The 14079-nt window shown below is 36.9% G+C and overlaps 1 protein-coding gene across 3 annotated transcripts in view; it reads left to right on the top strand.

Annotated features, from left to right (window-relative positions):
* Positions 1–6319, top strand: part of hivep2a (HIVEP zinc finger 2a) — a 65619-nt gene extending 59300 nt beyond the window's left edge. For all 3 annotated transcript variants that reach the window (XM_026290739.1, XM_026290738.1, XM_026290740.1), the window contains 5 exons: positions 348–499; positions 1419–1594; positions 1796–1897; positions 2222–3147; positions 3905–6319. In XM_026290739.1, coding sequence (XP_026146524.1) covers positions 348–499; positions 1419–1594; positions 1796–1897; positions 2222–3147; positions 3905–4669 — 2121 coding nt within the window. In that variant the 3' untranslated portion in view covers positions 4670–6319. The remainder of the gene's footprint in view (positions 1–347; positions 500–1418; positions 1595–1795; positions 1898–2221; positions 3148–3904) is intronic.
* The last annotated feature ends 7760 nt before the right edge of the window (positions 6320–14079 follow it).

The following is a 14079-nucleotide window of genomic DNA, read 5'->3' as shown; positions in this document are numbered from 1 at the left end:
AGTCTTAATAAAAACATTTACACATTATATACATTTAATTCCATTGATTTTTGTGAATGAATATTAATTTCAGAACATTGCAGATTTTAATAGTAATTTATACAGACAGATAATGGATACTATTAAAAAAAAATTCAGATTAAATTTACCACTTGAAAATTTGTGAGCAAAATATGCACGAGTTAAAACATAAGTTAACTTTGCTCATTTTTAAATTGAATTTTTAAATGATCAAGATGATTAAAAATGAATTACAAAAAACTGCACAGACCAACTTCTGTTGCTTATGTTTTATGCTTACAGTTTTAGGGTTCATTATTCAATCTTTTCTCTGTTTACATTTCCAGTTGAAGCCAGAGATCATACAGCTGGATGTTGGAAAGTTTGGGAAGAAAATGAAGGGAATCAGCCTAAGAGACAGGGGGAAAGAAGACCACGGAGAAAAAGAAGCTTCTTCAAAGCAGGCTGAACCCACTCGCATCAGAATCTTTGAAGGAGGGTATGTGAAGATGTGTGTTTATTTTCCAACACATAACTTAGTATTCTTTGTACAAGATGGAACTTTCCCTTTTCTAAAATGCAATTAAAATTTTACTGCTGCTAGAAAGCAAATATTAGGACTATCTATCAACATACAATTTTATTTATGGTGCTTAAATCTGTTGAACACAAGTACCTGGAATGTATACAACTACATGCTATGGTATCCCAATGGGTGCGCCATATAATATTATGCTGTGCAGGGAAAAAAACTTAAATTGACTTAAATGTTTTCATTTCTCACAATTATAATGGCTTCAAAATATATAATGTGAGATTTTTGATGTATGTGATATCATTCCACATATGAACCAATATATTTGATCTCTTCCAATAATGTTAAAGGGTTAGTTCACCGAAAAAAGTCATTAATGACTCAACCTCATGTCCTTCCAAACCTGTAAGACCTCCGTTCATCTTCGGAACACAGTTTTAAGATACAGTATTTTAGATTTAGTCCGAGAGCTTTCTGTCCCTCAATTGAAATTGTGTATACGGTATACTGTCCATGTCCAGAAAGATAATAAAAACATCTTCAAAGTAGTCCATGTGACATCATAGAGTCAGTTCGAATTATTTGAAGCATTGAAAATACATTTTGGTTAAAAAAATAGCGAAAACTATGACTTTATTTAGCATTTTCTTCTCTTCCGGGTCTGTTGTGAGCGAGTTCAAAACACTGCATTTCAGTGATATCCGGTTTGCGAACGAATCACTCGATGTAACCAGATCTTCTTATACCAGTTCACCAAATCGAACTGAATCATTTGAAACGGTTCGCGTCTCCAATAAGCATTCCAATAAGAGTAATTCATGAAATAATTTTCATTTTTGGGTGAACTATCCCTTTAATAACCCTGGCTTTGTTTTTATTTCAGGTACAAATCCAATGAAGACTATGTTTATGTGCGTGGCCGAGGCCGGGGAAAGTACATCTGTGAAGAGTGTGGGATCCGCTGTAAAAAGCCAAGCATGCTGAAGAAACATATTCGCACACACACAGATGTCAGGCCATATGTCTGCAAGTTCTGCAACTTTGCTTTTAAAACAAAAGGTGGGTTTTCTCATACATTTCCAATAACCAATACATGCAAAAGCACACATAGCATTAAAAACAACATTATACAATTTGATGAAAAAACATGATTTATGTACTTTTTGTAGATTTTTGTTTGTACCACACTAAATAGCATATGATCTCTGTACTATTTAATGCCAATGCAAGTTATTCAAACACTTTACAATCTGTTTTCAGGAAACCTTACGAAACACATGAAGTCAAAAGCTCACATGAAAAAGTGCTTAGAGCTTGGAGTGTCAGTGACATCGGTGGATGAGACGGAAGCAGAAGAACCAGGTATAATTCTGGATACATTTTATTCAGAGGAGCCAATATTGCATTATATGTTGGCACCTGGAAGAAGTACCAAAATTAGCCTAATTAAAAACAGAAACCTCCTACTGCCAATGAAAACAATATTTCTAAATAAAAAATATTTCCCCCCATTGTGATTGCATGTTCTATCAAAGGGAGACCAAGAAACCTAAAAACCTTTCTAGCTTTCCAACTGATAATTATGAATAAAATAAACAACTTGCAATTAAAACACCTCAAACTATGTTGATTAACCAGTGAAAGTCAACTGAGAAAATGTGTTTTTTTTTTTTTTTTTTTTTTCAGACACCACTGAGGAGGTCCAAAGAGCATCAGAAAAGATTGGCATGTCAGAGATTATGGCAGAGCACCAATTCTCTGATGCTGATGACTCGGAGGGTAATGAAGAGGATGGTGATGAAGTTGATGAAGATGAGGATGATGATGACGAGTATGATGGTGATTCAACGCCGAAGACACGGTCCCGAAGCACAAGTCCACAGCCATGTGCCATCCCCTCGCTCTCCATCACTGCAGTCGCCGCTTCACAAGAATCCACACCAGAGCTTCTGGCCTCTGTCTCCAAACAGCCTCTTTTCACTTATTTCACTAGTCTGCCCAGTATTCAGATCACCCAACTCATGGCACCCAGTGAGAAAGCTGGAGAGGCCCAGATGGCTGAATACCAGAAGCTCCTTCAAGGGGCTCTGGGTGAAGATCACAAAAACAGACTGGATGTGCCGAGCTCTATGGATGAAGACCTGGCTCTGTCTCCGGAACACAGCTCATCCTCCTTTGACTTCTCCTGCTCCCGTCTGTCTTCACCCGGCTGTGATTCCTCGCCACTGCGAGAAAGCTCACCTTCGTCTAGGCGATATCTGTCCCCTCGAAGGGACCTCTCCCCACGTGGTCGTTTGTCAGCAAGGCGAGAAGTGTCTCCCCTTAGGCATATCTCCCCCAGGCGGGATGTTTATAGAAGGGATCTGTCACCGAGGAGGGACCTTTCTCCAAGAGGACATCTCTCTCCTATCTCCCAGACAGGACGGCCAACATCCCCAGGAAGGGATCTCTCGGGCAGACTTTCTCCCAGAAGCCGTAGGGGCATGATCAGACCTGTGTCCCCCAGGAGGGGTCTCCATTATCAAAGCGGCCCATGGGCGCACAACCCCAGGCCACATGCAGAGATGATATCATTAAGCCTAAAGACTAAAAACCATGCAGAGCTGGAGCAAGTAAGTTATGTTTGCCTCATAAACAGTTTTATATCTCCAGTCCTTATGAACTTTTCTAAAACAAATCACAAGTAATATAGCTGTAAACAGTTCACTAGCTACGCAACCATATTGAGTCCATCTGAAAATAACACAGCCTGCATACTTTATATGCGTGCCAGGTTTGGCGAGTTAAAGGATGAAAAGTCATTGTTGTTCGAAGTGAAGAGTAATAATAATGATAATAACGCCAGCATAAAGTATACAAATCTCAAGTATACAAGTTTGGACAAGTAAATTGTAGAGGTAGTCAGGTAATGTCTCTAACAAACAAATTGCCATCATACAACAGAATGGAGCATTTCTATTTATATTGTATACTAGTTGATTAAGAACTCCCTGGAGAAAGTGGATAACTGCAGTGCCTATACAGTGTATGCAGTATAGTAATTCATTTCAGTGCTGCCTGGCTTGTTACCAAAGAGCTAGGGGGATAATAAGATAAATGAGCAAGGTCTATTATGTAAGCTTGGCCCTTTTTACTGTTGTTTTTGTTCGTTGCGGTCTTAAATTTTCCAAACTTTCCAAGAGGTCCAGTTTAAATAACTGTGAAACAAGCCCCAGATAAGCAGAATAACAGACAAGTATTTCAAGAATTCTTTGCTAATCTTATCACCTAAGGTGTATTTAGCTTCACAAGGATTTATTTAAACACTGCCTTTACGATTATCCAGAAATATTCTATGATGTAAATTAACCATATCTTCCAACTGTTTAGGACCAGCGAAAGACATTGCATCTTCAAGGGGAGGCTCACAATGCAGATGCCCCAAGTGTCCACCAGGGATTATTTAGCCACCTTCCCCTGCACTCCCAGCAACAGATCCGCACTCCGTTCTCCATGATACCCATTGGCGGCATCCAGATGGTCCATTCTGTGCCCACTTCTGTCACTGGTCATGTCCACCCGACACGCCTTGCCCTGCAGAAGAGCACTTCGGAGGAGTCCAGCACCAGCGAGGTGTCCTTCCACCTTTCCGAGGGTAGAGGGCCCATCAGCAGAGGCCCAGAAGACTCACCCCTGTCCCATGAAAAATCCATGTCCCCCAAGGCTGCATCACCTTCCTTACATAAGTCACGAGAGGACAGCACCGACATGTCCGACAAGGAGAGCAAGCAGGAAGAGTGCATCCAAACTTGCACTAAGGCAATCGCCTCATTGTGCATCGCCTCCGAAGAAAATCCAGAAAAATCGACAGTTCCAATTGATCCTTACCATCAGCACACATTATCTCTTTCACCCGCAGCTCAGCAAGACTGTGCGTCGAGAGCGCAGCACTATTGCAGCTCAGAGATCAGTCACCCCCTACACTCCAGAGCAGAGAGCAGTGTGTCTGCCACATCAAAGACTCCCACAGCAAGCCATCCCACTCTCTACAACACAGAGACAGCAGAGCGAGTGTCTGGCCAACAAGGTCGTGGAGAGAGGCCAGCGACCATAAAGAAAGGCAAAGATTTAAAAGACGCTATTAACAACAGATGAACAAGGACGAAGGGAGAGTGGTAAATTACACTCACACATTTTATATTTACACATGTACATCCATGTACACAGAAAATCAAGTGAACTGATTCAGTGGTTTTAATGTACATGTATAGCATGCCTTTTATAACACGGTTTGCTATCTCAACTATAATTACTTTCTTATTTAAAGTTTTAAAGAATATACATATATATAAATATATATGTGTTAACTTATATATGAGCCTGACCAAAATTGCTTATGGACTTTGTCTGGTACTTTTAAAAAATGTACAGATGTGTGTGCCTTTTCTTTACTTTTTGCTTATATTCTTATAAGCATTAAACAGGAAGACATGTAAATATATATCGAGTTTTGTGTATCCCGCTTTGTTATAAATGCAATTTACCGTCTTTTTGGACACTTTCAGTCTGAATGATGTGAAGTATCAATACATGTAAGGTTGCACTAAAACATATTTTTATATGTGTGAAATTAAATGGCTTTTGTGTACAGCATCGATTCTATAATACTATTTATTGTATCATGTTTCATAAATTGTAAATTTTTCTTAATGTTGTGGATGCCTTTTCTATGTAAAGCATGGGATTTGCTATTGCATAATTAGAGCAACAAATATGTACATGTAATATGGCTTTATATATTTAGAAGTATGTGTGCATATACTTCTCAGTAAACTCGCTTTATTTAGAATTCTATATAATTTAAGTAAATGTTTATATACCTAGTATACAGAAAAATTATATATCTGCACATGTTCTAGATTGACACCCACATACAGTATGGTAGTTGGTTCTAAGTGCTTGCCTTGTACCCTTCTCTTTCCTATTGGCTGGTAGGCTACACTAGTTGTGATTTTACTGTTCACATTTTAAAAACTGCTAAGCATTAAGTGAATCAAATTTCGCACTTCTGCATTTCCTCCACCACTTATTGAGGTAGATGTGAAAGATATTTTGATCTTCTGTGAATTATGTTGCTTGAAGTACTTGACTTGTTGATGATTAGTATGGGGAACATTCCAAGAGATGTACATATCGGATGCCTATGGTTCTGTATACGCTTATAGCCATACATATTCACACATTGATGGAGTTCATAAAGGGCCACGTCATCAGCCCTTAAACACTTTTATAAATGTACATACAAAAACTCCAATACTGAGAACTCCTAAAATGCACCTTATGTTTTCTAAACTTTCCTAACAAATCCCAGATGATATCACTTTAAGAACTGGGATTGGAAATACAGATTTGTCTTTTCTTTTTTCTTTTTCTGGAATATGTTTTAAAGAGTTGAAGCAACCTAACTGAACTGGAGTATGGAGCCAGTGCACTTGTGTGTATATCTGTATTTTGTATTGTGTGTATATGATCTATGTAATTGACTCCTTTGACCTTTTTGTTGGTAGTCCCTGCTATCCACTTAACTGTATTAACATGTCTTTCAAACCTAAGGTATCAAAAGCACAAATCATTGTATTGAAACAAACAAAAAGAATAAAATACAAACATAATAAAGAAATAAAAAAAAGTGTAACTTTGTGATTTTCAGTGAAAAACCAATATGTACAATACCAGTTTTGACGAATCACAGCACAAGTGAAAAAAATACAGATTGCTGTCTTCAAATAAATACGACTATGGTAACTTTGCATGTCCATGGTGTCTTAATGGTTCTCTAGATTTTCAGGAAACTGGCACAAAATACGAATGCTCAGATTCTCTTTCAACTTATATAAAAAAAGGGATGAGGAAAGGAGAGGACCAAAAGAAGAATTTGAAAAGGATCAGATATACAATGAGATTAAATCTGTCAGTACACAAAGACATCTTGCATTGCTAATTTTAGTAGTTCTGCCTGACTGTACATGAAAACTGTATTACCACAATGTTAATATGCGTTGACACAAATGGGTTGATGTGACATAGTTTGTGCATCTACCAGTTAGTTCAACACATCAATCTTCTTGCTTTCATTCGTTTTTAAACAAGTCTTATCAGTCTTTAAAAATTATTTTTAAACTAAACAGTAATAAAAGGAGTTCTTCTAATAATCACTGATGTGAAGATCTGCACTCAAAATCATTTTTTTTAAAGACTGAATATAGTTTTAGTTTTAAAGGAAGGTTGATCTTGAACCTACAATATTTTCCTACCAATCTACACTCTTGGTACATAAAAATTTAATCATCATCTTATACAACATCAGAGCTGGCTAAAATAGCCACACATTTTGCACAAAACGTGTACATTTAACATTTCATTTAACATTAACTAAAATGGATGCTGAGCCTCTCTGATTAGAAATATATTGCTTCATCAGAAGCAGAGCTACAGATGTTGGGCGTGCTCCTGAAAAATGTTCATGTCTGGCAAACAGTTATTAAGGCCGTTTCTCAGCAGATTAACCTTTTACCACATCATCCAAAAACTGATCAAGTGCAGATATTACGGGGAGAAATTACATGTCAACAGAACAGTACTTCTGAAACAGCATTATCATTAATGTTACACAGGTTTTCCCTTGTTTACCATTCTTGATTATTCTCAAAATAAGATGTCATCCGTTCATCATTAACTATGTGGTGTGATATGACGTCGTATCCATTACTGTTTAACTTAAGCATGGATTTGCACTTCCTGAACAATGTCAGGAACTCTGTGAGTGTTTTAAGAAATGTGACATGGCCTCCTCCCTATTAATGAACCGTTTTCCACGCTTCCCTATATAGAATGATTGCACAATACAGTCTTATGCAACTAAATATTTTCACAGTGCAAGCAGAAACTTGATTGCTGTCATAAAAGTGAGTATAGCAGAATTCTATACAAGTGCACAGATACCACTGGCAATACCACGCACCCATAATAGCACTTTTAAATAGTTTCAACAAACAGCAGCAGCCTTGTTCAAACTGATTATAATTGACTGGTAGACTCGAGCTACAATAAATTGTGATCTATTTAACCAGAATGACATATTTTCCTCTGCTGTTTTATATCTAACCTGCTTCTATACAGATTGATTGTGAAGAAAATCATTGATTATTAGTATGTTATGTTTGCACATAGGTTGGGGGACCAGCCCAAAGTGCTGCCCCCTTCATGGGAACACACTATTCCTAACATTACATACTAGTTAAAATTTTTCCTTTCACCCCTCACCCGCTTTTTTTAAACTAAGGCACTCTCTTGCCAAGAAGAAAAGAAAACCACAGCCCACATTTTCCATGTGTAGTCAATATTTCTACAGTTTTGTTCATGGGTGACATGCCTGTCCTGCTGGAAGTGACTGCATGTCATCTCTGATAGACCTTGAGAATAAAAAGATCATGTCTGGAGACAATTCTATAGAAACTTACTAGCAGGTCTCAAGCTAAATTTAGTTCATTTTCAAACTTCTCATATCGGCAATGTGTCCTAGCCACAAGCTGTAGTGTTACAGTGTTTGTAAAACAAAGTCTGCATCCTGGTCTTTTCTTTAAGACATGCTGCCATCTGTTGGTTTAGGACTGAAATGCCCCCCCATACATGAACAGTACAATGCAGAACAGACTATCTTTAATGTTTTAAAAATGCATAGCTCGTGCAATTCTTAACTTGTTAATGTTCATCAGATCTACTTATTTGTATATATACTTTTATTTAGAAAGGATGCTTAAAATTATTAAAAAATTTTTTTTATAATGTTACATTTTTTATTTCAAATAAATTAAGTTCTTTTGAATGCTGTATTCATTAAACAATTCTAAAAAAAAAATAGTATCACAGTTTCTACAAACATTTTTAAGCAGCTGATAACAATAAGAAATGTCTTTGAACACAAATTAGCATATTAGAATGATTTCTGAAGGACCGTGTTACACTGAAGACTGGAGTAATGCTAAAAAATATAGCTATGAATTACAGAAATAAATGTAATTTTAAAACATACAACCATTTATATTGTAATAATATTTCACAATATTACACTTTTTACTGTAGTTTTGATCAAGTACTGTAAATTACACAGATAACCTTCTAACTTGGTACATTACAAAATACAAATTCTAACTTGTGTCTATGATTGCTATCAGTGGTCATTAAGGCACATACTGTACCTGTAAATAAGACATAGTAAGCACTAAAGCAGTGGATCATTAGGTGATGTGGTTCACCATACTTGGCTGGGCCTTTTTGTATATTGAGAAAGCCAACATATATGGCTTGGCTGGAACCTCCGAGTCATAATAAGAACCAGATGTAAAGGAGACAGCGACGGTCTCAAAGTCAGACTTATAGCACTGTTTATGTTCTGTTCCCTCCAGCATTATCTTGGGCTGAAGGGCTTCTGTAAACCTTTCCAAAATCAATTTATAGGCAAAGATTTTTTCTCTCTCTCTCTTATCATGAAAGTACTTCCTCTGAGATTTTCTTGCTGTGTTAACTAATTGCTTCTTTGCTGACATGTATCATGTGTTCAGCTGATGGAATGTTACTGTCATATAGTGCAAGATGACTTTGTAGCCTCTTTGCTTGTAAGTCAATGAATATCAGTACTGTCAGCTCTATTATCCATAGGAGATAAGAGCAGGGTGGGGTGAAAGACAAATTCATTGGAACATTTCCATTGCCATTCCAGTGGGAAAAGTTCCTTCAGATTATTGAAATGTTCTTTACACTAAGAAAAAAAAAATTTAAGAACCGTTAACAGAAAGGTTATTCAGGCCACTCAAAATGGATCTTCTATTGCACTGCTTCAAACCCTGATTGGTTTGTAGTTTCAACTCATTGCAGACTTAAGGCCCGTTCACACCAAGAACGATAACTATAAAGATAACGATATTAGCGTCCACAACAGCGAACGATATTGTCTGTGTATTCCAAGCGGACGCGCGTCTGCTGCTTTAAATTCTCGAGCTCATTACAGCAGGATTGATTCTGATTGGTTGGCAATGTTTTATCGTTCATCGGGGGAAAAAATCGTTCTGAAAGTGATTCCAACGATACCGTTTCTCTGTGCCTTTATCGTTATAGTTGTGGTGTGGACTCTGCTATTCTTTAATATTGAGAACGATTTTTAGAACTATATTTTTATCGTTATCTTTATAGTTATTGTGCTTGGTGTGAACGGGCCTTTAGTCTAATGGCATTCTGAATGGTGTATGAAGTGTGGCAATCTCCTGAGAAAATAAAGTGAAAAAGTTTGATAAAAAAAAAATAACAGCAGAAGGAAGGATGAGACAGAGGAAAGCTGCTCTCTAGTCAGGGGAGTTTAAACTGCGATCACTGCTGCCACTTTTAAAAGTGATTCATTTGGAAACACTTGGGGAAAGAACAACATCGGTTTTGCTTTGGTGGCTTGTGGAAAAGCTGTAGGCGTGCAGGTACATACAGAGAGGTTACTTTCCATCCATAGACTAGGGCCAAGGAGACAGCAGGAGTCCGGCCAAGCGCAGGAGAACCATAAATGCAGAACTCTAAATCATTCCAGCGATGGCCTCAAAGGCGTCATGTTTTCGAAGGGCAGGAGCCAGGAGAGGATGTTTAGCTGTGCCTAATCTTCCCCTGGAGGTTTGCCTTTGATCGTATATTGTATATTATGGACATATGATTCCACACCCGAGTGGAATAGAGACGTGTGATGTACGGTGGCAGGGAGGAAGTGATCAGGAAGGCAGGCGGGCAGTAGAATAGTAGGAGTAGATGCGAGCCCAGCAAGACCTGTATGGCATATGGTGAAAAATCTGTTCTTCTCTGTTATTAAGTGGCTCTCAGGCTGCCTTGAGCCAAGGTATAACCAGTAAGCCATGGCAGACACAGAGTACTGTTTTTGCAGAGCTGACGCATTTTGCTCCAGTTGAGCACTGTAGGGTTGCCCACCCTCTGATAGTCTATTATAATTAGAACGCTTTGTCGTCATCTTGCTGTACACTGATGATCTCATAAAATGCGAACTGCCAACTGCACTTTTTTAGCACAGTGTAAAAATATTTAGCATGCTGTTTACAGTAAACTGTATGTACACAGTACTGTGCAAAACCATATTAGATGTTCTTTTTCAAATACCGTAATAATTATGTGAGGATTTTGTATGAACAGGAGTTAAAACTATTTTTTGTTAAGTTTGTCTGTGTCTGTGTTTGTGTTTTAAGCAACACACACATACTGTATATATATATATATATATATATATATATATACACAAAGAAAAAATCTAGAGGGTTAAGTCATTAGACCAAATTTGCATTTGTAACCACTACTTCCAATGTTTCCCCTCAGAGAAATTGGCCAATAACTCTTAAAGAGCCCAATTATCTAAATATAGCCTCAAAATCTTTTCGGTATTTCAAGTTGCAGTTGACCAACGTGTGTTTTTCTGGTTGCGTAATTACTGTGATTCAGCCCAAAAATAACATAATTATCTTCTGCCTAACCTTTAATTAGTGTTGTTGTCTTATCTCATTTGTATGCTCCATAAGAGGATTTACCAGAACGACTAAAATGCTGATGTACAGATTGTCACATTTGACAAATGAAAGCATCCATGAACTCATTAGCAGCTTGAGTGGATAGATGCAGAGGGATGTATACAGGTGCTATTTTCATTTCACTATAAATATCATTGCAGTCAGCAGATGTTGCATTGCTTCAGTCCATAAGAAGTTAAATCAAAAGTGCACATTCATTAAAAAAAATAGTCTCAAAGACAGTTTTTAAAATTAAAATAACTCCAACTGGATTCGTCTGAAAGAATAAAGTCATATACACCTAGGATGCCTCCGGGGTGAGTAAAACACAGCCTAATTTTCATTTCTGGGTGAACTAACCCTTTAATAGCCTCTGATTATCACTCACTTTCATTGTACAAAAAAAGTGTAAATAAAATCTCTTTTTGAGGTCAGTGAAAGAAAGTCACATTTTTGAGAACTTCTAAAGATGATTAAAAATATTCATTTTAGGGTGAGCTCTCTTGAAGTTTTGGTTAAAAGTCCAACAAATTATCGGCCCTAGGGCCATAGTGAACCTTCAAGAAGTTCTTAGTGTAAAATCGGTACCTGACAAACTCTCATGCTTTTCCAGGATCAAAATGATGGCTGACAATCTCTCAAAAGCAACTTCCTATTGAAGTCACCACCTCTCCATTAGTGCTGTCTGGAACCGTCACCCAACAGGCCTTGTGGAACTGCATTCACTCTGTAATCAAAGGTAAAATGTGTGGTTTTCAGTAAGAAAGTGTCTCAGACTGAAAAAATAAAAATGACACCAAGCTTATTTTATTCTATGCATCCGGCTCCCAGGTTTCCAGCTGGGATAATCAGCAATAAATCACATTTAATTTCCCTGAGAATGTGTGTCCAAGCCCAACGCTAGAACATGAGACAGGATGTGGTAGACCTGTGTTAGCAGCACTTTCAGTAAGACTACCATGTGCTCATACATTATGTTTCACTTTGGAAAGAAAGCTTTAGCACTTCCTGACCTGTGACAAGCTGATTTAAGCTGATTTTGGCATTTATTTACAGTACATTGTTTCTGACAAAACAGTATATAAAAAAATTATGATTCTTTAAAAACGTTTGTAATTATTTACTAGTTCGGAATTGAAATCTAGAAATCCAGCACAAATAATCTAATCCCAGGAAATTACAACAGATTTGCGCTGTATTTGTAATGTAATATAGCTTATTTTACAAAAGTAATAAAGTTAATGTAAAGCATTATGTACTTTAATTAATTAAAGAATGTCTTTAAATCAGTAATTAAAGCACACTAATGCCTGAAGATAAATATAACATTATATTATATGTGTGTGTAATATGATGTAAGACAGAAAGTCAATGAAGATCTTAATAATTATCTGGTTCATGACAGCAGTTGATGGGACAGCATGTTCTAATCTAAAGTATAACATAAACATAAGTTGAAGTACAGTTACCACGGTAAATGTACATATTTACCTACATGGTTTATGCCCAATGCGGTTTAAATTCATGTGGGCATTAACCAGACCTGCTTTTATGTAAGACTGGGCTTTCCAAACAGTTTAGGTAAAACATTGAAACGCTGACTCTGAAATGCTGCTTTGCGCGGGAATAGCTCACCTTACTTCTTTAAACAGGGAAAAACTCTAGACAACTCTTTTATCCATTGTGCTGACCAACAGGCGAAATCTTTTTTACTAATTTTCGTTTGATTAAGACACCTACCTATCAGAAACTGTACGCCTAGTAACAAGCTTGTAGTTTGAACGCTTCATCTAAACCCACATCTGAACACTAGGCGGAGTCATAGAGTACCTTTTTTTTCTGATAAACCTGGTCAATCGCGCATTGTAGGAAGTGATTATTTTTTATAATTATTTTAAAACGGTATGTATCTGTATACGCATGCAAGATTTATGAAACTGAAATGAATTCATTTCAATACACCAAAACATTTCTTAAAAAATATAATTTAATTGTGTGTGCGTGTGTTAATGTTAAAGATAATATGTAGCATAATTGTGCATGTCATGTGTCGACATACCCAAGTGACGATTTACAAAGATAAAGAATGGAAATTAAGAGTCCTCAGCAGGTAATGTGGTCGAATCCTTCAAAAAAAAAAAAAAAAAAAAAAAAAAAAAAAAAAAAAAAAATATATATATATATATATATATATTAGAGGCTTAAAAGGGAAGTGCAGGGTCAGTGAAAAAAAAAGGGGAGTGTGTAAAACACTGCACCTGTGCATATGAAGGTATGGTTTTCAGGAGCAAAAGTATTTCAAAAGATAGTCTAGCTTAACCATTGTCTTCTCTCAATAATATTTTACTTTTAATGCATTTTTCTGGCTCTAGGATGGATAATCATGAACAGATTGTTACAGGCTTGGTTGGCAAGCTAATAATAATTATGTTGAAAAGTTTATAAAGCCTTCTTCTCATATAGAGGTTAGTGTTCTGTGAAAACAGAAAAGTTATTGATTTACCGATTGATTTTGTCAGCGATTCTGCATGCCATTTGACACCTTGAGCAGTTAGCCAAAGTTTCACTGTTTTATTAGTTTAATAAACACTGACTCAGCACATGTAGGCTACATTGCTACGAAAGATAAAACAGTTATTTTATTAATCAAATAAAAACATTAATGTTAAAGCGTTAATGTAATGTGATATGAAATGCGATAAGAGCAACAAAGACTAGCACAAAGAATTTTCCTCCTCTGCCAGAGATCAAGCCTGTAATATTGACTTGAATAAATTTCACATTAAAGTATCAGTTGAACTTGCATATGGGGCTGTGTCCCATAGTTCACAGTTCAATTTAAGCATGAGCATTTTTTTCAGACAGTCTGTCAAACTGTTCATTATGTCTCTCCCACAGCTGCAGGAAGAAGCTGTTTGGAGCTCTGAAGTTCTCCTTCACCTCACCTCACAGATCTAA

This window comes from Carassius auratus, chromosome 20, assembly GCF_003368295.1.
Source record: "Carassius auratus strain Wakin chromosome 20, ASM336829v1, whole genome shotgun sequence".
Lineage (NCBI taxonomy): Eukaryota > Metazoa > Chordata > Actinopteri > Cypriniformes > Cyprinidae > Carassius > Carassius auratus.
Note: the sequence above shows the minus strand (reverse complement) of the source record. Positions and strands in the feature narration are given on the sequence as shown.